This window comes from Bidens hawaiensis, unplaced genomic scaffold (genome assembly GCF_021521415.1).
Source record: "Bidens hawaiensis isolate Kalapana, Puna unplaced genomic scaffold, B.hawaiensis_p1.1 tig00018749_1, whole genome shotgun sequence".
NCBI lineage: Eukaryota > Viridiplantae > Streptophyta > Magnoliopsida > Asterales > Asteraceae > Bidens > Bidens hawaiensis.
This window is the reverse complement of record NW_027492842.1, coordinates 290,451-317,179: the sequence shown is the minus strand read 5'-3', so window position 1 is coordinate 317,179 and position 26,729 is coordinate 290,451. Positions and strand designations below refer to the sequence as shown.

Here is a 26,729-nt window from a genome sequence, read left to right as displayed (position 1 = left end):
TTAACAAAAAATATATTCTAATATAGTAATTGAAAACTAAAGTGAATTTAATATCATAACAAGTTGGTAGAATGCAGCTGATTCTATTTTTGTTTTAATTCACCATCAACATCTATTATCTAATATCTAATGTATCAATTTTGAAACGCCATTAAATGCTTCACATACATTTTTATGACACTTTTCTTTTTTGTTATTTTTCAAAAATTAAAATATATTTTTCATCGTAGGAGGAACTTCTAATATCCAAAAATACATAAACAAGATAACTCTTATAAACTATAATTTGTGAAAATAAGTTTATAGCCTTTTTCATTTAATATGTAACAATAACAAACCCATTTACATCATGACTATGATGAAAGTTTAAGATTTATATAACTCCATTTATACTGAAACCAAAGAAAAATTATAAAGATAGAGAAGCTGATGTGAATGTTTTCACGTAAAGAAACATACATACATTATCTATACTCTTTAATAAATGACTCTAACTCAGTTACATGTAATAGAAAACAAAAAGGAAACTGCTCAACAAAAATGAAAGACACGAACTAGTAAGTCGTCGCCAATATTCCCCCCCCACCTTGCAACTCACGTTTGTATACTCGTACTATCATACATGTAGCACGCATCACAAGTATGAACACTTTTTATAATCGAATACAAGACTAAAATTGCCAGTACTTAACTCATTTTCAAATTACATAAGAGAATGAAAATAAATGTCAAACAGAGAGGTATCACATAACATAATGTGTAAGTTTTTTTTGTAGGAAGTTAAAAAAATGAAGGTCCTGCTAATAAGATGCTAGTCCCAAATTTTCAGACAAGCTGTATACGACCCATATAGCACATGCGAGTCGTAGGGTATTTCCCTACACCGACATCATACCGGTCTTTTCATAACTCGCATTGACTGGACTTGTATGTGAGTCGTATGACTCAATACGACTTGTATAGAGTTATACGACTCGCATAGAAATGTTATCACGATGCAATATTACATCAAATATTTGTTATGATATACGATTATATAAATTATGTGATATGGCAAGATTTCACCGCTAATTATTTGATATGAATATATATACGACTATAACGCTCATTTTATTTATAAAACTACTGTTCATCTAGTGAAAAATTTGTTGCATAAGTGGAGTTTTATAATGGGGATTGTTGTGACCCTTTAGAACTTGAATATGAAAGTCGTATGGAAGCAGACAAGCTGTATGACCTAATCTCGTATATGATAATTCAATTGGATCTCGTATGGCACAAAACTACTCATATGGATCCGGCTCGTATAATTCAAATAGATTTCGTAAGGCCCAATACCACTCTTATGGGCCCAACTCGTATAATCCATGTTGTTAAGTTGTCAACTAGCTTAGACACAAAAGCTACAATCTATACAAGTATTATGAACTTATACGACTCGTATAAATGGGATCAGACATTTGGGTATCCAAATAGACAAAACCAAAAAAAAAAGGTTTAAAAGCAGTGTCGCAAAAATCCGGTCTATACGCCGATTAATCCCTGAATAATCACTAGTCTCCACCCCCACTGATTAATTTTAAGCTAGTCGGCCAATCAATCGGTCAATGGCCAAATCCGACCAAAATCGCGATTATCCGGACTTAGTCGGCTTTTTCTGGCGATGTTTCGGCTAGAATCGGCGATTTCCGACGAGATCCGGCCAAATTCAACGGTTTCCAATGAGATTCTGACAATTTCCGGCCAAAATGTGTATGTGTATATGTAAAACTGAAAATTACATATAAAAATGTGTGTGTGTGTGTGTGTGTGTGTAAAACTGAAAATTATACATTAAAGTCCAAACTGATTAATCCCGATTAATCACCAGTCCTCACCCTACCACCCAATTAGCGACTAACGATTTTTACAACACTGGTTAAAAGTACCAAACATTTTTTTATAAAAGTTAAAATAATACTTGTTTGAAATTTGACTTGACTATAGTTTTTTAAATCCACAAATTACAAAAAATCTTTAAAAAAAAAAAAACAAACAAATAAACAATCATAAACCTAATCCTAAAATATCAAAAACTTACTCCCCACCCCCTCAAACTCAACCTTATCCCACATCCCACCCTTACATTATCACCAACTTTACAAAACCCACCACCACAAAACCCTAAATCACTCTTTGCACCAAACAAACAAAACCCTAGCCCCCCAAACGAATCAACCCAAAACCCTTCAAATTCACACTCTTTATTATCCTCACAAGCTCTTAACCCACTTGTCCTTTCAATTTAGCCATCTGGGTGTGTAAAATTTAGGGTTTTGCAGATAAAAATGGCGGCTTTTGCTGAAACCCTAACGGCTGCTCAGGTTTCACTTGCTGGTGTCGTCATGATGGTATTAATTGCTTAAATCTTTAATTTTTGGGTTTAATTTTTTGGGGTTTGTGAGAATTTTGTGTTTAATTGAGTTTTAATTAAGTGGTGGTAATTGTTGTATGTAATTGTTGTATAATTTGGGGGTTTTTGGTTTTTAGGGTTTGATATGTTAATCTTTGTGTCTTTTTGTTTTATAATTGTTGTTAGTGTTTTGGTTACTGTTTAATTTCTTTTTGTATAGTTAATTATATTTTTTGTGACTGTATGCACACCAAGTGTTTGATGTTTGGATCCAATGAAATTTGGTTCTTATTTGGTTCTTATTTGTTTCAAGTTTGTATTATTTTTGTCTTTGTGAAGTTAGGTTTTGGTTCTGTTAATTTGCTGCTGTGTTTGTTTGAGAGATTTACCGTTGTTTTAGTGCGGTAAGACCCGTTGCGGGCTGGTGTTTGGGACGGCCAAAAACGGCCTGTTGCGGGTGCTCTAACATGTGGTAACGGGACGTGAAAATTGAAAAGTTTGAGTTTTTAAGCAAACTGGTTCTTTATTGTTTTCGGGTTTTTTGACTTGTAAATCATTACAAAAGGTATACAAGAATGAATTAAGTTCGATACTTTTTGAATTATTTTTTTAAAACTAATTGATGTTATCACGAAGACTCGAAAAATCATAGATATTTCATGCGTTATCACAAGATTGAAGGTTTATACGCAGTGTAAAGTCAAGTATAATGGTTAAAGTTGCTTACTTATAAGTTTTAAAATGTAGTTTTTCGTTTTCAAGATTTATAGTGTATTCAAGATTTAGGCTTTATAAGTCCGGTTTGAAACAAAGGTTTAATCTTGTATCTCACATCTCAAGTCTTCTTGGTTCTCTTTTATTCGTCGTGAAGTTTGGCTTTTATCCTCTTTCAATAGTTACTTAGTGTCTTATAAGCCTGTGCAAGTTTTTGATATTTTATGACTCGGTTTTCTGCAATAATTTCATGATTTTCGCTTGATAGTTATGATCCTTTTAATGTCAAAGATTTCTCTTTTGTTCGACTGCATATGTTATTTGTTTATTTTACTAACAGTTAGTGAGTTTGCAGTTGCAGGCAGGATTTCTGCTTCAGTATGCTCACACGCTGCAACATTTGATTGCAAATGATCAACGGTAATGCTCATTTATCAAACAGTTTTTGTAGAGCTGTGCATGAAAACGATATAACCAAATCGTATCCAGAATAACCGATGTAACCAAACCGAAATATAACCGCCTGTTTGGTTTTCTGCTTTCTAAAAATGCGATTTTCGGTTCGGTTTTGCTATCAACAAAAACTAAAAAAAAATAAAAAAAATTCAAAAAATTATTTAAAAATTAAAAATGGTGTATCCAAAAAATTTGTGTTCAAACACGTGTTAAATCAATTAATCATTTATTAACAAAAAAATTTAGTCCCGAATTCATTATTTCGGCCCCAACTTTTTACTTTTCAAACGCAAATGGTTAAACTGAAATCGAACTGAACCCGTGTTGGAAACCGAAAGCCTAAATTTTCAAACCAGACGGTTTAAAACGGACCCATGCACACTTTTTGTTATTGGTGTGACTGTTTGAAGCACAAACTTTGATATGTACATATATTATTGCAATTTTGCAGGCTTTTAGTTTCCTTGTTACACAAGAAAGCCATGACCGAACCTGAAGCCAAAGACGGAAGTGACACCGAGGATGATGACGAGAACGACAACGAGGCAGTGGAGCCAGAAGATGATGCTGGAGATGAAGATTTCTCGGGTGACGAAAAGGAGGAAGAAGACGACGACGATGATGATGAGGGAGATGCTAAGGATCCCGAGGCAAATGGGAATCAAGGTAGTGATGATGACGAGGATGACGAGGATGAAGAAGATGAGGATGAGGATGACGACGACGATGATGATGGTGGCGAGGATGAAGAAGAGGTGGAGGACGAAGATGATGACGAGGATGAAGAACCACCGGCTAAGAAGCGAAAATGAAGATAATTTGTTTAATGGTAATATGTTTTTATGTTCATGTGATGTTTATGTAGTAGGGAGGGTTTAACGAATAACAATTAACAATTTAGTTTTGTTTTGTGTCGTATCGATTGTAGGATGTTAGACAAGTAAACCCTTTGTGGTAATGGTTATCGTGTTTTTATTAAATTCGGTATTGTGGTGGTTATCGTGTTCATGTGTCTTGTCGCTTGATTATTAAATTTATGTTAGGTTTGGGTAGAGTCACATAATAATATTCGCTATGAAAAATCAAAATTTAAAGTTTTATATCTAAATAATAACTAAATTAACAACCAAGTTTCATGTAACCAAATAATCAACTAACTTTCAAGTAGTCGACTTTAATCCTTTTTTTGAATGATGTTAATCTGGCTGGCTGGCAGGTCCCCAAAGAGAAACTCCAGTATTAATCGTTTCTTATCCAAGTTCGAATCCTGTTGCAGTGGTGTTCTTAATAAGTTGCATACACTTGTGAGAATCGAACCCGGGAGTTCCCTACAAGGAAACCTCCTAACCACTCATACATCAACCGCTCCTTACCCAAGTTTGAATCCTCTTACAGACTTACAGTGTTTGCCTCAATCAGTAGCATGCACTTGTGAGAACCAAATCCGATACCTCCCCATAAAGAAACCGCTTGACCACCCGAGCAAGCTCGTGATGGCATCCCTAATCCATATATTCTAACCGGATTTTTTTTTTTGCGAGCAATAACCGGTTAGACCGGTTAATTGGGTCATGTACTAACCAGTTTTAATAAAATAATAAAAAAATCGGTTAACCGGTCAGCAAATAACCGGTTTTTAATAAAATAATAATAGAAAAATCAGTTAAACAGTTAGTAACCGGCTTTGAAATCAATAATATAAACCGGTTACTAACCGGCGGTTAGGATCGGTTAGTAACCGGTTAGACTTTCAGGTTGTGTGCACCTCTACAAATAAGTTTAAGACATTATCTACCAAGTAATCAATCTAAAAATTCAACTAAAATAAATCAATATTCAACCAAGGCAATATTGAATATTGGGGCAATGGGGCCATTGGGCAGCTATTGCAAAATGCAAAGTTACTCTTAGAAAACATTGGGCCTAAAAGTTTGGAGCTCAAAACTGTTGGTCTTTTTCTTGATGGGCTTGTGCTGTCACTGGCCCACTGCTTAGACCACTTTGGTCAGCTAAATGAATCGTGGGCTAAGTTTAATAGCTTATCGTTTAGGTGCTAATTAGCTTATGGGCTATCAAGTATCAACACGAGGCATGCTCTACTGAGTAGTGATGAACAGGTACCGGTACCAGAACGATATCGGTATTGAAGAAAAACTTAAAATTTGGTACTAATTCGGTATCGACGGTACTAATTCAATACCGATACAAGTACTCGTTTTCGCTCATCCCTACTGGTGACTACCGAGAATATGGGACCATGAAAATTCATGCTTGTGTCATGAGTTAGCTTAAACATACGTAAAAAAAATTATTATTTTAAAAACAAATAAACTATATAGAATTATTTTTATATTCTTTAAAATATCGAGCCACCCAAAACATAACTAACCCTCAAATATCCCAACATTAAAAATTGCAATATATATTATAAATTTGAAAACAATTATATATTTAATAATCATTATAAGGGTAAAAATCAAATTTATATTTAGTATTTCAGTTAAATAAAAAATATATTTTAAGTAGAGAATGATGAGAACCACAATAATATTTGTACGTATTATTTTAATTATGATACAAAATCGTGTATATTTATCTTATTGTTCTAGCTTAAAATTGGTTTTATGAGCCAAGGGAAGTTAATATTTCCATGATTGTTGTATGGCAAATAATTTTATTTTGAGCCAATTCTAACACTATCTATCTATTTTATCTATGTCCATGGTTATTATAGACTTTCATAAGTTGTAGATAATATGTTTAGACATCATAAAATAAAATGTAACACACTTTATAATAACATACCTTATATTTATATATTTTACAAACATAAGTGCAAACAATTATCAGATTTATCGATAATTTTATATATTTATATATACGACAAACAATAATTCAATCGGCGCATCCGACATTTTCTCTGGTAACTTTATATGCAATTGTCACTCTTGTACCGTCCCTAGTCCCTCACTCCCTCCACCCCACCACCTCATTAGTTGTAGTCGTTAGTACTATCTAGTAGTCGACACGTATTCTCATTCTTTACCCGTATTTTTACGTATTAACCACGAAACTAATTTAATTCAAAGATATTATAGTAATCTAGGACATTTGTCCGATTGATATAACTAAATAAATAAATAATTACTTGTATCATATTTTATAGAACAAGAATAATAAAAGAAAATAAAAATATTAAGTGTGGGCCAAATTAAACAAAAAGCAAGACAAAGGTTTGGGCGGTGAAATGAACATAACCTTTGCTTCAAGAGACCACTTTGTCTCTCCTAACGTTTTCAGCAACAAAATCGACATGTCCTTGTCCTTGTCACCAATTATCGTTTGGTACATCTTTGACTTTTGAACATAGGATATTTTCTTTTTATTTTATATTTTTATGTTAACAACTTTCAAGTTATTTTTTATAAACGCGCTCAAGAGATCACAAAACACATCTACTTAAATGAGTCATGCAGCTTGACCTGATAACTACTTTGGTTATATTATTTGATTTTATACTTATCTTTTAAAATTTCTTTTATGTCTCAACTTAAAATGGTTGGGTACTTAATGCCAGCATTTTTATACTGTTAACGTAATCTTGTATTTGTTGTTTTAGCTGTAAAATTATGATTTAGCAGTACTATTACTGCACAAAAAGTATAACCAAAATGATATTAAGGTAAAACGGGTCGATTTTTGTGTCAAACCATGCAAACTCGTGTCGTGTAACACACTTTTCTGGTTCGTGTCGAGTTTGGATTTGTGTCAGTCTTTTAGCTCCGTGTCAAGTTTGGCTCACCAACACTCCGAAATGACTCATTTAATACATGTAATGTTAATCTTGACTATGTTTTGAAGGACAAAGATAATCAATTATGAAATAAGTGTATTATTAAATATACCACGTGAGACTAATTATTGATAATACCGATAACAAATGATTTGTAACAGAGGTTTCTAGCCTGGTGGTATCAAACAAAATATAAAACGGTGTTTCCACTCGAATGATGAAAGTTCGAGTTTTGCCATAAAGAAAGAATAGGCTAATAACTAACTAGGTGACTTACCCGGCGCGTTGCGCGTCGGTCTAGCGGTGTTTGGCTATTTATATGCGCGTTGCGGCAGTAAGCCAACGTGAATTCGGTCGGTATAGGGTTACGTAACCGGAACTAAACAAAAAAATAATAATTCATCAATACCTAGATACATCAAATTAACATGCCAGGACAAAAAAAAAAACACATGCGTTGAGGCGGAGATCCGACGTGAATATGGTATAATAGCGCACTCATATAGCTTATGATACGGAAAACAACATAATGTAAAACGATTTTTAGGTGGTCGGTAAAACACGGACGTTGCGGTAACGAATCGACGCGAATTTTATATGTATCAAATAGGCTCGTTATGGTATCAGAAGTAAACCTAATTTCAAAAAAACAAATGAAATAAATATAAAAAAAATCAAAAAAATATTCAAAAAAAGGTCTCCACATAACCCAAAATAAATTATGAAAAACTTGCTAAAGATGTGCCTTAGAACTTGTACACTCTCCTTCTAAATTTCCAGACACTAACAACTCAACAACTAACATGTCAAGTTATAAGAATTGGTTAAATGACAAAATGATTTACATAAAAATAAAACTAAATTAATAAAATATTAAAAAAAAACTTTTGTGACACAAAACTTCTCAATTATACGAATTAGATAATAGTTATACTAATTAGATAATAAGTGCGAGTTAGCGGTTTATTAGAACAACGGATGATTGTATATGCTTATTTTCCTTTGTGAAAGTGAAAGACTATCAATCTATAAGTCAATTTGTTGTTGATTATAGATGGCCTTAACTTACATTAATGGTGAAGTATATAACAAGTCTTTAGCCTTAAACTCTATATTTAGTATTTTCTTAAAATATAGGTTTTCTTACCAAATATTTCAGCAGTTTCTTCTAGGCTTAAACTTTAAAGATCATAAGTCCTTTTTTCAGTATTTAACAATAACATAATAACTTTTTTTATAACAACAAATTCATACACTATCTAATACTGTTCTTAAATCCCTATCTTTATATTAACCACGGACTTGAACTCTCACATGTTAAGAAGGAATATCCCTACTTAACCACCTTGGTACCACTAGGCTTAAGATCCCAATACCCATCGTAATTACTAACAAATCAAAAACTACCTCAAATGAAATAAAAAGTTTAGGGCCAACGGTGACTTGTTGCTGAATACTAATTGGTAAAATACATCATTGTATATCCGTTGGTAAAAACCTATTTTCACAAAAAGATTTACCGACAGTTGATAACGGTTGATATCTTTACCAACGGATCCGTTGGCGAAAGTTTTGCAATGACATTCTTTCAAAATTTACTCTAGTATGGAGATATGTAAAACTTGTTACTATTTTTACTTGCAGATAACTTTAGTAATCAACTCTGGTCCCTTGCTAGAGTGACCACCCTAAAGAAGAGAAGAGTGCTACCATTAAAAAATAAATAAATAATTGTTATTATTATATAAGTTAATTAGTCAAACGGTTGACTAAATCTTTTAAAAGATTTACAGACAGATCACAGATCATATGATATTAACACATTAATATTTTTAAAAAGTTGTTTTTAATTTTTTAATATAAAAAATATAGCATTACAGAACAAGAAGTGGAAAAATAGAAGAGTGTTGATTACGATATGAAATGGTGAGTTCCTTGAATAGGCAAAGGAAGTACATATGCATTCACAAACCTATAGCTTTCATGTGATATGTTTAATTGCAAATGAATATTACAATTATTGTGCATGGTAATAACTACTCTTATGTATGTATTGAAGTGGTTGAAATCTTTAGAATAATAAAATATATAATTAATAGAAATACATATAGGTTATATGAATGATTAAATTTTTTTTGGTTATGCTTTATATATACTAGACAAAGATTTTGCTTGTAAGTTCATCAAATATGTGTAAGTACTCTAATGATTAATACAAACTAAGAAGCTCGGAAGACAAAATGTTTACAATCCCACTACCTACGATAAATCTATAATAAGTTCAATCAAAGTTCGTTTGATCGATAGATCCCCGGTTTTCAATGCACATGTGGTGTCTACCAATAAACTATAAACTAATTTATTGTAATAAAGGCTCTAATATGTATTTGAAGGGTTTGCTTTATCGATAATTTGGTAAAGTTGATAACGGTAATGCCTATGAATAATAATAATAAATTTATTATTATTATTCATAGGCATTACCATTATCAACTTACTTTACCAAATGTGGACCTCCTCAAAACATGCTTAGGTAAGTGATCCATGTCTCAACAAAAAGAATTATGATTAACCACCGACAAGAAGAATGATATTGATAAACGAACCTAAAATTATATATGAACACATAGATAAGGTTTATTATAAATAAATCAGGTTCTGTGATATATATATATACTATATACACGATTTATAGTTTCTAGGATTTCATTGCATCCTCTATTATAATTAACTAGGTTATTGTGCCTCGTGGACGTGCATCCCCAATAAACATTTATTTTATATAGTAATTAAGAAAAATACATATGTTATCCTTGTTCTATAATGTGTGTGGTTTTGATTTTATATAAAAGCCCATATCAAAGCCAAATGTTTCATGTCACCTGTCCTAGTTTCATCTCTCGCTTTGTTATGTTGAAAGTTAATATTGAATCGAATTTGTAAAAAGTTGAGGGGGTTAAGTGGAAGCTTATTTTATTTTAGTTAATACGTATTTTGAATGTTTAGAATTATCTAATTTGATTTAGTTAGTAAAGATAATGCTAATATTAGATTATAACTGATGCAAGTATATGGTATGAATAGAGGGTGTAGAGTAGTTGTAATGTGAGGTTTTCATTCTTAATAATATTAAAAGAGTCGTGATGAGTTACCAAAAAGTTATCGGTCTTCTTGTAGTTGATAACTGCCATATTTATATTTCTCTTGCTGCCTATTTTATGTGTACACAACAATAACTATATGTGCATGTAAGAAAATGGAATTATAAAATATTACATCTAAGTTCAAGAACACCGTATGAAGATGCGTATTAGAAATGTACAAATGTTATTTAAGCAAAAACATGATGGCAGTGGTGGTTTAAAACAACCGGCGTTCTAGCACAAGGACATGTTGCCATGGTAGGGGACGATAGTAAGAGGAAGATTAAACGTTGTAATCACAGTTAAAAATATGGTTTCAAGAGCATCATTAATGTGACAACTCTATCATGTGGTTCAATAAACACCAAGGTTTTAAAGGGATTGACCATTGGAGATAATGGCTCCAAATCAACATATGAGATGTCGACTAAAAAGAAAAATGTGAGCGATGAAATTAAGGTCTTCGAGAAAGGGACAGGAGTATTACAAAAAAGAGACAATAGATTGACGTATAATACCCCTTGTTTTATAAACCGTTTATATGTAAAAATGAAAGAAAATGTATAATATTCTAGTGAATTTTTTCGTTGTGATTATGTTTCAATCTTTCTCTAAATATGTGTTGTGCGCGCGTGTGTATTTTTGGAGCATTTTTATTCTAACCTGAAATCATTGTCCTACATTATTATGTATATTTTTTAATTTAACAAAGTTGAATATAAAGTATTAAACCATACTAATCTTCAAATCATATATCCAAATCAGTAGGAGATGGGTTAGGTTTATGGGATTTGTTAGTTTATTGCCTTATTGGTGGAGTCCAACCATCCCTTTTGTTTTAAGATAACAAACAATAAATATTATTTTTGAAGAAATGTTAGTTGATAATTTACACCTATGTTTGAAAAGAAGCACCAAACAAGGGACCCAAAAGATTATAATTTTAACAACTTTATAAACATATAAATTTTATTTTAAAAATATCATATCAAAAGCCATTTTTCATATGATAAAAGTATAAACTCCTAGGATTAAGAAAAATAATATTTATGAGGGTTAAGCCAAGCCATAAAAGCAATTTAATAATGATAGTAATTATTTTTTATGATGTGTTAGTCTAGCCATAAAAAACGTGTTACACTCTTTTAACACTCACATGCTAATTCACATGTTTTTTCATATAAAACCTAAATTTCATGTGACTTTAAATAATAATAATAATAATAATAATAATAACAACAAAATAATAAAAAAAAACATTCAATCTAACTGCACCACAAAAATATTTATAAAGTATAAATTTGTTAAATAATTCGATTCTAAATCTAAAAAATAATAAGTTTTAAATGATAAATAATAATATACTTTCGTGATCTTGTATGTAGGATTAATCTTTTTGATCTTTTTCATGTATAATGCATTAACTTCATTTTAAAAATTCAATAAAGTCTCACTTTGGTATTATGTTCTTTCTTTAAAGCTGTCTCGAATATTTCCAATTGCAAAAACCTTTTCCTTTTCTAAACTAAAAACTAAACAAAAGATAAATTAAAATTTTAATTCAAATAGTACAATTAAAATTAAAATATCAAAAAATAATGGCTCATCATTTCTAATGTGGTGTAGTCGTAGGAAGATTGAGTATTTTTTAATAAAGACTCAGGCTCAATCTTAACCGATAACATTTTGGAGGGACATAGGTGGCTCAATGAAGGAATACTGAGATCTTTGTGATTTTTAGTTCGATCGTGAGGGTGTCTGAGTTTTACCACCAGTGGAACTGGAGATAAATTGGAGACGCTTAAGAACTCTGTACAGATTAGTTAGGCCAGATAACAATGATCTTTTGCCATCTGATCACTCTGTATAAAATATCTATTTAACTCATTTTTGTTGGTCGTTTGAAAATAGTAGTAGTAATAATAATAATAATAATAATAATAATAATGGCTCCACTTGCAAGATTATTAATACTTATCTTAAGGATATCACTTTAGTTCAACACATCCATTTCAGGCACCATAACACCCCTCATCCTCGGGACCACTCCTACGCCTACCTACCTTTTAGTGACGAAGCTTGGAGAAAAACATCAAGAAAGCCAGACAGAAATACGTAAAAAAAACATTCCTAAACGAAGGGGGGCGTGCTCTAATTTTCGGGAAAAAATGGATAAATTTACACTACGTATACACATTTTCGGCATAAAAACAGATAACTTTACATTACTAAGCAAAAAAACAGAACGTGCCGGAAAATTCATACCCTAAAAAAAATTCACCTATAACCCACCCCCCCCCCTCCCCACCACCACCACCACCACCACCACCACCCACACACACATTTTTTTTTCTTTTTTTTTTACACTTTAACAAAACCCTCAAAACTCACCAGACACCACCATTCCATTGCTTGAATTCTTGCTCATATGTTGAGCAATCTTTTTCCACTTTCCCAAAGCAAAGCACAAACACAAACACAGCTCACCCACCCTACCCCACCCCCACACCATCCCCCTAATTAAAACTAATAAATTTGCCTCAAACCCCAAAAAACCAAAACCCAAAACATGTTTTGACTGGTTTCCCACTTCAAATATTTACATAAAAACCAAACCTTTTCCCTCTTTTTCCACTTTTACAACCAAAAAACACCCAAAGCCTGCATCTTTTTCCTCTGACAGATAGATACAAGAACCCATATATATCATTCTTGATCTTCATATTATCATAAAGCTCACATTTTTCTTCATGGGTTCTTTTTTTCTGCAAATGGGTCTTTTTGTTTGGGTTGTTTTGTTCACTTTTAGCTTCAATCTTGTGGATTCAAGAAATGATGTTGTTCAAGGGTTGGTTTTTATTAATGGGAAAAATGCAATCGCTAAAACTGATAATGAGTTTATTTGTGCTACTATGGATTGGTGGCCACCTGAAAAGTGTGACTATGGGACTTGTAGTTGGGGTCATGCTTCTCTTCTTAATGTGGTATGTGTTTTGAATTTGTGTGTGTTGTTTGAGGTGTGTAGTGTGTGTGATTGATGGTATTATAAATAAATTTACAAGTTTTTTTTAAGGATTTTAAATTGCTGCCATTGTTAATTTGTTATACAACATTAGTTTTTTCTCAAGAACAATGCTTTATTTGTTTAGAATTTGTGTGTGTGTTTTTGGAGGTGTGTAGTGTGTGTGATTGATGATATTATAAGTTATAAATGAATCTACAAGTTAAAAAAAGAAAATTTTAATGGATTTTGTATTGCTGCCATTGGTATGCAACATTAGTATTTCCTCAAGAACAATGCTTTATTTGAAAAGAAAAGATAAAAACAAATTGTTTTTTGTATTTGTTTATTAATTTGACAAATTGTTTTTATTTTATGCAGGATCTTGACAATATAATTTTTAAGAATGCCATCAAAGGTAAGAACAAAATACCAAATTTCTCATTCGTTTATAGTCACTTTTCTTGATTGAAACTCGAATTGACGTTGAAACTTAGGGGCGTGCATGGGTCGTTTTGGCTCGGCTTTGGGCTAAATCCAAAATTTTGGTTTTTGAGTATTTGATAACCTTTCGTTTCGCTTTTTTTGGTTTTGGTTAAAAAAATTGGCCCAAAATGAATTTGGGCCTAAATCTATTTATTAATTAATAACTATTTCATTATTATACAAATGAGCTAACATATTTGGGTAACACAATTTATTAAATTTTTATATATAACTCAAAGTTAAAAATCAAAATGATAAACTAAAAATTCAGTGCGGTTCGGTTTTTACAAAAGCATAAAACCAAACCGCCGTTTTAGTGTTTCAATTCGGTTATTTTGGTTTGGTTTTTCAGCCTCGGATTGGTGTTTCGGTTTCATGCACACACCAAATCCCTATTGAAAATCTGAGTCTTTATGAACAATTACAAACTTGGCAACTACAAGTTTGACTGTCAAAGTCAAAAGTTTATCATTTGACCATAAACATCAAACACATTACTTAGGTTTACAATTCAAATATGTATACATAGATCGATACCTACATTACCAATTCTCGATAAATAATCAAATAGATGTCGAAATTTTGAAAATGCGAGTCTTTACTTTATGAACAATTACAAACTCAACAACTACAAGTTTGACTTTCAAAGTCAAAAAGATTCTATCTTGGTACTACTTAACCTGATTCATTTGAATTTTAAACATTTATGCAGCATTTTCAACATTAAAGATCAGATTAGGTGGAACTTTACAAGACAAAGTTGTTTACCAAACAGAACATAATCCTAAACCATGTATTCCATTCTCAAAAAACACATCAGAGTTGTTTGGTTTTACTGAAGGCTGTTTGCCACTATCCAGATGGGATCAACTAAACACTTTCTTTCAAGAGACAGGGTAAACTTACTTTAGTAAAGTTTATATTTTTATTAAAAAGATTTAACAAGATTTTAATGGGTTGTAAAAAAATCATGACTTGCATTCAGGGCTAAGATTATTTTCGGCTTAAATGCGCTTGCTGGCAAGGCAATACGTGATGGCTCGGCAGTTGGACCTTGGGACTCTGAAAATGCTGAGTCGTTGATGCGGTACACAGTTAAAAAGAATTACCCCATGTTTGCATGGGAACTCGGTAAGTTGACTCGCTTAACATTCGTCACGTGTTGGAAATATTTTAGTTGGTTGCAAACGGGTCGGGTCAGGTTGACCCGATACACTTTTTGTCCGGGTTTATTTAAATAAATAATGCAGTAGATATAAACTTATATTATTTCAAAATTTTAACCTCTAAAACTTTGAACTTTTTATAACTTGTACATGCCTACACATATTTAAGCTGAAAATAAATATTCATATGTCTATAGGAGAATACAAGGAGAGCATTTAATAGGTTAATGATCCTTTAGGACTTTATATCCTATTTACAGGTTAAAAATTATCATTACACACTCATTACAAATTATCAATCACGCCCTCATGATGTGACTACTTAACTTTTTATTTTATTTTAAGTATATTTTATTATTACCTTTTAACATATATGCTTTATATAAATTCGAAAATTCCGTTGCGATACTTATATTTTTATTTGCGTTTCAATATATGCTTTATCACAAACTGAGTTGTATCCAATACAGTATGTTATATGGTCGAAATTTTAATAAAAATAAACGTATTGTGATGCAAAAAGGTTAAAAAGGACGAAATTACGCTTTGGATAACTTTCGAACCGTTTACATTTAAGATGTTTTTCTCTTTTAACTGACTCGTATAATCTGCCCGGCCCATTCACAACTAAACGGGTCAAACTGTCGGGTCTAATTTCAATCTTTCGAAATTATTGTAGGGAATGAGCTAAGTGGAAGTGGAGTTGGAACAAGAGTAACAGCATCTCAGTATGCATTTGACACAATGACATTAAAAAACATAGTTGAAGAGATCTATTCGGGTGTCGAGCCCAAACCGCTGATAATCGCACCTGGCGGTTTCTTTGATGCTAGGTGGTTCAAAGAGTTCATAGCCAAAACACCCGAAACCGTAGACGTAATCACACACCACATATACAATCTTGGCCCAGGTATGCTTTTCACAAATTAAGCAAAATAACTTGATTTCCAGTATAACCAATTAGTAAAGTTACAATCTTTTTAATCTTTTTACAAAGAAAGCAAAAATAATGTGATATCCAGAATTAGCAGCTTGTAAAGTTACAATCTTTTTTATTCTTTTTTACAAATTAAGCAAAATAACTTAATTTTTTATATTCCTTGTACAAATTAAGCAAAATAATCTGATTTCTAATATACTCAATTAATAAAGTTACAATCTTTATAACTTTATAACAGGAGTTGATCAACATCTTGTTGAAAAGATACTCGACCCGTCGTATCTTGATGGGGAGGCTGATACGTTTAAACAACTCGAGAACATTCTGAAGACTTCTATAACTTCTGCTTCTGCTTGGGTTGGTGAAGCTGGTGGTGCTTACAACAGTGGACATAATCTTGTCACCAATGCATTTGTGTTTAGTTTTTGGTAAGCGAGTGTGAAATGACCAAAATACCCTTTACAGAAATGATAGACGTGATTGGAGTTTGGTGTTGTGTAGGTACTTGGATCAGCTCGGGATGTCATCTGTTTATGACACGAAGACATATTGCAGACAAACGTTGATTGGAGGAAATTATGGTTTGCTTAACACTACAACATTTGAGCCGAATCCAGATTATTACAGGTATTTTATTTTTTATTTTTTGTAAAATGTAAATTGACCAACTTTATAGATTAAATATGATGGGATTTTTGTTCTTTCTACCAGTGCACTTCTTTGGCATCGGTTGATGGGTAGAAAAGTTCTTTCTGCAAATTTTACTGGGACCAAGAAAATTCGATCTTATGCACATTGTGCTAAAGAATCGGTAAGTTGACTATTGGCTTTGACTCATAAGGGTGTATTTTAGTTAATAAGCTTATTCTACTTGTTAAAAGTTGGTAAGAGACAGCTGCATTGGGTTGTATTTTACCTCCAACAAGTTAAACAAGTAAAAATTTGATAAGTAGCTAAATTTGGAACGGGTCAAACATTTTGAAAGTTGACCAAACGAGTTTTTAAAAGCTCGAAACCTCTAACATACTTTCTTTAAAAAATATACTATTATTTTAATAATTCAGAATTTAAAATTTTGTCTAGTACAATATTTTCTATAAAATTAAGAAATGAAAAAAAAGTGTTATTTGGGCCGACCCGACCCGACCATTTCAAAGTTACCATTTTTATCTAAACCCATTTTCTAATTCAAATTACCCATTTGCCCATTACCATCAACATTCTTTTAAAGACACCAAAGATCTAAAATGACCCGAAAATAAAGGGCAATAAAGTCATTTCCTAGTCTGATTCGAGGCTTCTAACATGTATCACAGAAGGGAATAACACTACTACTTATCAACCTAGACAACACTACTACAGTTGATGTAAGTTTAGCTCTAAACAACACATGGATGTTAAACGCACTCAACTCCCCTATTCATCGTCGTCATCACCGCCATCATCATCACCACAAGCCACACAATAGCAAGTTTGGTGGACTAAACGTACGAGAAGAATACCATTTAACTGCCAAAAACGGTGATTTACACAGCCAAGTGATGATGCTTAATGGTGAAGAACTAAAGGTTAATGCATATGGAGGGATACCGCAATTGAAGCCGTTGTATGCGAATGCTTCGGAGGTTATAAGTGTTGCACCTTATTCTATTGTGTTTGCTCATATCCCACATCTTACATTGTATGCTTGCAGCAATTAGATGGTATAGCATATATTCATAATAGAATGGAACTGAGAATCAGTTTCATTTTCGTTTATTATTGATTCATAGGTGTATTCAAATGATGCACTTTTTGGCTGATTCTTGAATCTTTTTTATATGATATTGGTTATGATTGTTGGGTTATGACTTTGTTGGATATAATAGTCATTTAACATATTTTTTTAAATAGGAGGATATAATAGTCATTTAACACTCGCTAAACAATTTTTTTTACGGTAATCCATGCTAGAAATGAAAAGCGTGGCGTTCGTCCAAATAGAAGGGACGAGATCGTCAAATTCTGATACATATGGATGAAAGAGTATAATAGTCATTTAACACTCGCTAAGCAATTTTTTTACGGTTATCCATGCTAGAAATGAAAAGCATGGCGTTCGTCCAAATAGAAGGGACGAGACCGTCAAATTCTGATACCTATGGATGAAAGAGTATAATAGTCATTTAATACTCGCTAAGAAATTTTTTTACGGTTATCCTTGCTAGAAATGAAAAGCGTGACATTCGTCCAAATACGAGTGACGAGACCATCAAATTCTAATACCTATGGATGAAAGGTGAAATTTGAGCAAACCACGTGAACATGCTGTGTAATTTACTTATAAATTAATTTGGGCTAACTTTTCTCCAAGACTCAGGAGAGTAACGGGTCAAACGGGTCAAACGGGTAAAATATGTTTTACGAGTTAAAACTCAACTGAAATTTATTATAAAAATAAAACCTCATTTATAACTATAATGGAACATGTTTTGTGATGATACTAAACACAATAATTATACAAAATTTAATAACAAAACCAAGAACTCCTTTTTTTTGCACTCATATGCCAAAATAAATATAAATATATACAAATTATGAATATTTATAAATTATAAATATATATCTCTTGAGCAAAAGAAATATACAAGAAACACACATTCTAGGGTTCTAAAATGATTTTTAAATTTTTTTTTTGTTTTGCTATGGCTTCACATCAATGTCGTAAAACTCCCAAGTAGGCGGCCGAGTACTCCCTGATTACTCCCCGCCTAGATCGAGTACTCCCTGCCTCGGCCGAGTACTCCTTAGGTATTTTCCGAGTAATCCCCGACTACTCCCGAGTACTCGCAACTCCCCAGTCGACCGCCTAGGACCGCCTAACGACTTTTACAACATTGCTTCACATAAATACAATATTTTGGTTAGTGAAAGTTGATCACCTTCTCTGCAAAATTGTTGAAGGAATCCATCAAATTCCAAGTTAGTGGCTGTTAATAATAAAGCATCATCCTTTAATCTACCTTCTTGAAACTTTGAGGCTTACTGCTCGCGAATGCTAACCATACAATCGTACCCGTCAGGTAGAAGAAAATTGATGGTGCAAAGAGTGACATCTGCACAATAACAATAAAACATTATTGAAATTATTTTTTAATTAAAGAAATGGGAATCTGGTAAGGTTTGATAAAACTTACACTCCATGAATGCGTTGAATCGAGAAGATATCCGGTGAGAGCAACACCTACAATTCCCGGAACTGCCCCTACAGTATTGGTAATGCCCTGAATACACAAGTCAAAGTTTGCGGGTCAATTATGTCATTTGACGTCAAGTCAAGACGTTTTAGTTTTAAACTTAATGAACTTGATCATTATAAGGAGGGATGTGAACTTGTGACACGACACGAACCTAACATGAAATTTGCGGGCTCGGGTTTAGTATTAACGGTTCGGGCCAGATTTAGGTCAAACCTGCGAACCCGTTTAGCTAAACGGTCATTTTTGTGTCAAATCGGCAGGTTCACAAGTTGACAAACCGTTTAGCCAAACATGATTTTCGGGTCCATATCGTGTATGGGTTCGTGTCGTGTTGGACCCACAAACCTGCGAGCATGACCCGTTTAAACAATAGCTTTGCTTTTAATTAAAACCAAACTAAATTTCTTGCATATATGCAAAAAAAAAAAAACCCAATATTTCTAGTCTTTTTTTTTTAAATAAACAATTAAGTATTAAAATATGATTGCATAACAAAAATATATTCTTTTATTTAAATTATTTTGAAGTATGTAAAACATTTGAAGTATCTTTTATATAACAAAAATAACTAACATACCAAAAGTATACTAGCATATTCAGGTGAAATATCTTGGTGAGTACAATAAAGTCCTGCAACCAACCAAACAATAAACAGACATCAAGTCTCTAGACATAAAAACCGCAACAAAATACTAAAAGTATATTTATTTCAGCACCTGATAATGCAAAACTTGATAACGCTATACCACCCGTAAGGATAGTGACAACTTCCCACGGGGGCAACCCCAAGTCAACAGATGATAAAATCATACAAGTTGCAGGTGACAAAAACGCAATTGTTTGACATATCTTACGCACCTGCATGACACGTGTAAAAAAGTCAAATTATGTAATATCCGATGCCGTTTTTTATGTGGATCCGTGGGTCAGGTGGGTTGGGAAACGAGTCAAAACAAGATTTTTTTTTTTTTTGGTGGAATTAAGTAATGTTGGGTCAGTTTAACCAAAACACTTGAGTCTATTATTATAAAACTGATAATTAGTGTGTCAAAAAGTATTTTGAAAAATGATCACCTGTCTTCATTTTATCCATTTGACTCGTTAAAAGATAAAAGAAACCCAAATTGACCAAAGTAAATTGGTCAACATCGCCAACTCTACATGTGCGAGTATTTTCTGTTTAAAAAGTAAATAAAAAATACCACGGTTGTTTCGACTCCATTAGAGATTAAGTTGTCAGCAAACTGTGACGCGAAGCTGGTAACAACAACCGAGCCTAGTGGAGGAAGAACAGAAACCTGCAATATAGAAATACACATAAAAGACCAAAATGCCCCCAAAACATAAAAATGAAAATATGATTTAGAAAATACCCATGCAGCTTCTGTTAAATTCAGGTTAAGTTCCTCGCTGCATATCAAAAACGTTGGAAGCTTTATATTAGTTATATATACCAAATAGTAAATACTGATAGAAGCATTTAGTTAGTTATAATTATTCTTACCTGAAATAAGTTGGAAGCCAAGATAAACAACAATAATGACCCCAACTTCCACAAAAATGAGCATATATCATCGCCCATACGGCTTTACTTTGAAAAAAAGATTTCCATGGTACCTATACGTGAAAAATACATCAATATAATACGCATATTTTCCAAGTTGACCTTAAAATGATGAAATAATGTTTTATACGTTTAGGGAGCCACCGAGTTCCTCCATAGAAGTTTCCCATGATTTCGGCTCAGCATTTGACCAGGACCCTGTAATTCAAACGAGACCAGAAACAAAATATTTGAGTTGGAAAATTACAAATATACCCTTTTAACAAAATCAAATAATCTTTCACACCCAAATCAACGCCATAGATTCAATTAATGAGAATATGAACATTTATGTTCGTGATTCATGAGAATACGAATATTTGAGTTGAAAATTTACAAAAATACCCTTTTAACAAAATCAAAGAATTTTTCAAACTTAAATCTGTTCTAGAAATAATGAGACATTGCAATTCGTGATTAATGATAAATTATCAAACGGATGCTCTTACTTGACAACGATGCAGAATTGGTCAAAGGTTGGTCTTTTGAAACAAACTGAAATCCTAAAAACCTTCAAATGGAAAGTTATACATTAATCAACTTCGAAACACGTTATCATGAAAAACTAAATAACTTAATCAACATTATCTTACCACACAATTCCAAACATGCCAAACATGTAAAATACAGATTCCCATCCGAAAGATTCAATCAAGGGTGGAGCCAAAAGAAGCCTATACGTTTGTAAACATAAGTCATGAATTAAAAAAAAAAGTTTTAACTATTATAAATGCATTTAATATAACTTAAAGCTGAGCAAATGCATAAGCTTGTTATAAATAATAATGTAACATATTACATACCCTAACACACTCCCAACACTAAGACCACCAAATACAAATGAGACAGCCCGTGACCGTTCTTCGAAAGGAATTAACCTGCATAAATGGTTCAATCAAGAAAATGGGACCCGCAATCGCATATTTTTTAGTTATAACTTATGTATATATAGGTTTACTCAGCCTATAAAAAGGATATTTTAATCACATACCTTGCAATCAGATCGGTTGCAGCTGAAGGCGATACTCCTTCACCAATTCCAACCTGAGTGCGGGATAAAAAGAATATTAATTTAAAATAAAAAACACAAATTAAAAAAGAAAACAGACTAAGAGTATGAAAGAAAGAAAAACATACAAGAACTCTCGAAAAAACAAGTCCCGGCATAAAACCAGCAACTAGAGGAACGAGTGCTGTGGCAAGCGACCATGCCAGAACACCAAACTGAAGAATTTCTCTGCAAATGATATTATTATGCATAATAATTGTGCAAGAAAAACATTGAACTATATAAGACTATTTCTTTTAACATACTAACCTCCCACCGAATATTTTTGAGAGCCAGCCACCTGGCAACTGACTCAACGCGTATCCCCAAAAGAATGATGACTGGACTAATCCTGCTACCGATGAACTCCATCCGAATTGATGTGACATTGGAATGATTGCAATACTCAAGTTTACCTACAAAAGATTCAATATTTCATTTGATGCTATACAAATACCATCCCCCAAAAGTGTACATCAGCGTGTCTGCCACATCATACGAGTTGTATGATGCCAAATCATGTTTGCACACCGAAGCCTGTCACATCATACGCACATGACCGTATGATAAGGTGAAATATAGTCATACGGGCCCTTTGACTTTGTCAGTCGCCGTATCAGTCATTTCTTCGTCAATTTTTCAATCCCCCCTACGACGACCACTTTCTGGTCGTATCACACGTCAATGGTGTCTTGACTAGGGGTGTGTTTTTAACCATACCGGAATGCCAAACCCAACCCTAAAATACCTAGCCCGTTTAAACTTCTAACCCGAACCTAAGATTAAACATTTGGGCTGAATACCCTAAATTCAAGTAGACCCGAACAACCCGAAGTTGAAGTTATATAAAAAAAATCCCGTTCGATGTTCTATTTTGCATGCTAATTAGTTGATAATCCCTTTCGACGCAAGATACATTGCTATCATGTTCTATAATAATAAGTTTATAGTAACCTATTACACGTTTGATTACTTAGTTTTACATGCTTTTGTTTCATATGAAGATATTTGATAAGGTTTTGTTGTATTGGATTAGTTTTGCACTAATTATGAGATTCGGTTCATGTTATTTAAGGCTTGTAGTTATCAAACTCGGTACAATTTTTTGTGATTTGAGCTGTATATGTTTAGTTTTGATGATGGAGAACACTGAACTTGAGGTCATATTAAGTTTTCAGATCAAAGGTGAATAGGATAGAATTGATCTTGTTAAAGATGAATAAATAAAAAAAAAAAAAAACTTGTTTAACCCGACCTGTTCAACCTGAAACTTGAAAAACTGATCTTATTTGGGTCGGTTCTTCAGCAATTTCTTTTGAGCTCAAACCCGAATGACCCGAAACCTGAGAAAATTACCTGAAGAATACCCATACCCTTCGTCTGGAGTCTGGACTCCAGACTTGAGACTAGGGGTATTCTTCGGGTAATTTTCTCGAGTTTTGGGTTATTCGGGTTTGAGCTCAAAGAAAATTGACACAAGAATAACCCAAATAAGATCGGGTTGTTCGGGTTTCAGGTTGAGTAGCACGAGTAAATTTGGGTCGGGTTGCGGGCTTCTTTAACAAGATCAATCCATCTTATTAACCTTCTATCTTAAAAACTTAACATGATTTGTAATTTAGTGTTCCCCATCATCAAAACTAAACATATATACAACTTAAATTGTTTGTGTACATTTGATCACACTAAACATATACAGCTCAAATAATAACTATTTGTATTGAGTTCGATAACTAATAACACGAACTGAATCTCACAATTAGGACAAAACTAATCCAATACAATAAACATATAAAATCTCATTAAATATCTTCAACTGAATAAACTACATGTAAAACTAAGTAAACAAACATGAATCAAAAACATGTAAAACTAAATAATTAAACATGCAAGACATGGCTATAAACTCCTCAATATAAAGCATGACAGCAATATAGCATGCATCAGACAGGATTATCAACTGATTAGCATGCACTATAGAACATCGGACAAGATTTTTTTACATAACTTCTAGCTTGGGTTATCTGGTCTGCCCGAATTTGTGGATTTCAACCCAAATGAGATCTCATGTTCTAGTTAGAAGCTTAAACATGTTAGGTAATTTCGGGTCGGGATCAGTATTCGGGCACCGCTCAAACACACACACATAGTCCAGTGTGGGTTTGCTTCTTTATTTATTTTTTTTAGACCGGGGGGGGGGGGGGGGGGAATTGATTTTAACTAATTTCTTCCAACAGTAAACTGGTAATATAGTGCAATGAATATGATTTTCAAACCCTAATTTATATTTCTTATGCCAATAAGACTTCCACTAACTACTCAAAAACTAAACTCCAAAGAACACACACACACACACAAAAAAAAAAAAAAAAAAACTACCTTTACCTTCATGTTACAGAAAAAAACATATTTTTACGTCTAAACCTGAACCACCCAACCTGAAAAACCTGAAACCCGGAGAACACGTCAATCAAGATTATCAAAAGGGTAAAAACAAGAACTTTAAAATACCAAATACTAGAATCCAAAAAAAAGTTTCCGTAAACGGGCAATTTACTTCTATTAATCCAAATAATCACCCAAAAACTAAACTCAAAAGAACACACACACACACAAAAAAAAAAAAAAAACTCTATAATATACTAAACCGATTTGGTTTCAGTTCAGTTAACCAATTTATTTGCCCACCTCTACTACAATATACTAACTTACTCAAGTTTACCTACAAAAGCTTCAACACTTCCACTAATCACTCAAAAACTAAACTCAAAGCAACATAATAGCAATAAAAAAACAAACTTTATAACAACAATAATAATAATAATAACAACAACAACAACAACAACAATACCTTATCCATATTACAAATAACAAAAGCAAGTGAAGTAGTCCCAATAAGCTTATATCTTTGCGGCACACTCTTCCAATTCAAACCCCCAAATCCCAATTTCTCAAACCCTAACTTCTCATCATCATCATCGTCCACTCTTAACCCAGATACAATCGGACCAATTCTCTTGCTTTCCGCCACATTCTCCTTCTCCTTGATGCTACAATGAATCTTTGACCTTTTAATTGCTGAATTAACGGCTGAATTTGGTAAAATCGGTGATGATGATGTGGGTTTCAAGAACCGATTGTTGAATGGGTGCGTTAATTTGTGGTGGGTAAGACACGATGGGCTTGTGTCTGTTGTAAAGGTTACTAATTTCGCCATTTTTGGTGATGTAAATGGCGAAATTTGAAGTGATCAGAGCAGAGTGTTTGTGTTTGAGTTTGTGAGGAAGAAGAAGAAGAAGAGCAAATGATGAACATTAATTAAGTTATTAAGAGGACCAAATGGCGCCACGGGGGACTTGGTTTGCGGCTCGGATTTGATTGGAGTGTTATGTAGTCATGCAAAGTGTACACCGGGTCGGGTCGGGTCCGGAACCGGCTATGTTGTGCATCTCAATTTTTTGTGACCGTTTTTCTTTAGGACAATATGGCATAGCAGATATGCACAAAATTTCAGACCAGACACAACATACTCGACCCGAAACCAATTTCTTACCCGTATCCGACCGGTGGGTACGACCTGATATAGTATTTTCAGGAACAGGAACCAGGTATGGTCAACAAATGTCAAAACTGAGTTGGATAGGAACCGGTTCCGGGTATTTAGCAAGCTTTTTTCGGGGAAGGTTGGGTTTTGACCTACATGGAAAACCTGGCAAAATACCCGACTATACCCAAAACCGGTTCCTATCCGACGTGGTTTTGATATTTGTTGACTATACCCGGTAACGGTTTCTTAAAATAGCTGGTTCGTGCACCTAGAGGTGTACAAAAACCGGTTCACCCAAACCGGTTCCTAAACCGACCCAGGCCGCCAATTTCAGGATCGGTTCCCTTAAGATTTACCAAACCGGTTTTAAAACCGAACCAACTAGTTTAAAGAAAACCGGTTTTAAAACCGGACTGAACGGACGTGACCAGGCCGGTCTATCTTGCTTCTAAACCGGTTTATAAACCTAATCGATTTGAGTCAAACCGGTTTTCACCATTCGTTGACCAAACCGGTTCGGTTTGGCTTTAAAACCAGTTTTGTACACCACTACACCTCTGCGCACCAATGTGGCCGAGTGGTAATAATTGGATACACAATTTTTTAAGCCCACAACAAACATTCATATATTCATTAGGTTTGGGCTAGCTAATAACAAACTATGAGAGCCCAATAACCTGTTTGTTTGTATTGTTTCGTTTACAATTATGTTTTGTTTGTTGTTATCATACATATTGTCAATCTGCAATGAAAAAGTTATATATAAGGGCTATTTTTTCGTAGACTGAGACTTGATACACTCTATTCATAAATTGATGATTTGGTCTAGAAGTGAACGTCAAATATGACTTTTGAATTGATACAGGTTCCAAACCCAAACCCGAACCTATAAAGGAATCAGTTTGTTAAAAACCGATTAGGGGCCACTCCATAATAGAAGGTTGGAATCGGTTTGGGTAATTCGATTCATAAACCGATTAGTAACCGTTTTTTACGAACTTTGTCACTCCCTGAAACTCATGCATTCAACTTATTGGGTTTAAACATCTACCTCTACCTGTACTATTAAAACAAAATAATTCTTCTGTGTGTTATTCAATTAGAATAGCTAACTGGGATGCCAAATTAATACCATTACCTTTATAAAATTACTAACAAAATTACAAATATAACTTTAAATGTTGTATTAAATGAGATTTTT

At 33.2% G+C, this 26,729-nt stretch overlaps 3 protein-coding genes across 3 annotated transcripts; 2 read left to right on the top strand and 1 right to left on the bottom strand.

Annotated features, from left to right (window-relative positions):
• The first annotated feature begins 2,134 nt into the window (after window positions 1-2,134).
• LOC143556881 (uncharacterized) lies at window positions 2,135-4,561 on the top strand. Its single transcript, XM_077046097.1, has 3 exons — window positions 2,135-2,390; window positions 3,462-3,526; window positions 4,014-4,561. The coding sequence occupies exons 1-3, from the start codon at window positions 2,328-2,330 to the stop codon at window positions 4,372-4,374; spliced, it is 489 nt and encodes a 162-aa protein (XP_076902212.1). The 5' UTR covers window positions 2,135-2,327; the 3' UTR covers window positions 4,375-4,561.
• Window positions 4,562-13,248: 8,687 nt separating this feature from the next.
• LOC143556880 (heparanase-like protein 3) lies at window positions 13,249-17,799 on the top strand. The gene is made up of 9 exons (XM_077046096.1): window positions 13,249-13,482; window positions 13,881-13,917; window positions 14,698-14,881; window positions 14,971-15,116; window positions 15,831-16,061; window positions 16,330-16,519; window positions 16,593-16,718; window positions 16,803-16,902; window positions 17,408-17,799. Exons 1-9 carry the CDS (start codon window positions 13,249-13,251, stop codon window positions 17,789-17,791), a joined length of 1,632 nt encoding a protein of 543 aa, XP_076902211.1. The 3' UTR covers window positions 17,792-17,799.
• Window positions 17,800-18,947: 1,148 nt separating this feature from the next.
• LOC143556879 (putative anion transporter 6, chloroplastic) lies at window positions 18,948-25,198 on the bottom strand. Its single transcript, XM_077046095.1, has 15 exons — window positions 24,833-25,198; window positions 22,252-22,397; window positions 22,071-22,170; window positions 21,925-21,977; window positions 21,737-21,811; window positions 21,527-21,607; window positions 21,383-21,444; window positions 21,025-21,092; window positions 20,835-20,947; window positions 20,704-20,740; window positions 20,533-20,628; window positions 20,047-20,188; window positions 19,908-19,960; window positions 19,268-19,354; window positions 18,948-19,186 (listed from the first exon to the last, which is right to left on the bottom strand). Exons 1-15 carry the CDS (start codon window positions 25,196-25,198, stop codon window positions 19,085-19,087), a joined length of 1,581 nt encoding a protein of 526 aa, XP_076902210.1. The 3' UTR covers window positions 18,948-19,084.
• Window positions 25,199-26,729: the final 1,531 nt, after the last annotated feature.

Bases quoted from the DNA above. Each gene is read 5' to 3' on its own strand.
- LOC143556881 (XM_077046097.1), top strand. From the start codon at position 2,328: ATGGCGGCTTTTGCTGAAACCCTAACGGCTGCTCAGGTTTCACTTGCT. The intron at 2,391-3,461 runs GTATTAATTGCT...GTGAGTTTGCAG, and splicing joins TTGCTGGTGTCGTCATGATG to TTGCAGGCAGGATTTCTGCT. The intron at 3,527-4,013 runs GTAATGCTCATT...GCAATTTTGCAG, and splicing joins TTGATTGCAAATGATCAACG to GCTTTTAGTTTCCTTGTTAC.
- LOC143556880 (XM_077046096.1), top strand. From the start codon at position 13,249: ATGGGTTCTTTTTTTCTGCAAATGGGTCTTTTTGTTTGGGTTGTTTTG. The intron at 15,117-15,830 runs GTAAGTTGACTC...AAATTATTGTAG, and splicing joins CATGTTTGCATGGGAACTCG to GGAATGAGCTAAGTGGAAGT. The intron at 16,062-16,329 runs GTATGCTTTTCA...ACTTTATAACAG, and splicing joins CATATACAATCTTGGCCCAG to GAGTTGATCAACATCTTGTT.
- LOC143556879 (XM_077046095.1), bottom strand. From the start codon at position 25,198: ATGGCGAAATTAGTAACCTTTACAACAGACACAAGCCCATCGTGTCTT. The intron at 21,812-21,924 runs GTATGTGATTAA...CCATTTATGCAG, and splicing joins GCAACCGATCTGATTGCAAG to GTTAATTCCTTTCGAAGAAC. The intron at 19,355-19,907 runs GTATGTTAGTTA...TTGTGTATTCAG, and splicing joins AATATGCTAGTATACTTTTG to GGCATTACCAATACTGTAGG.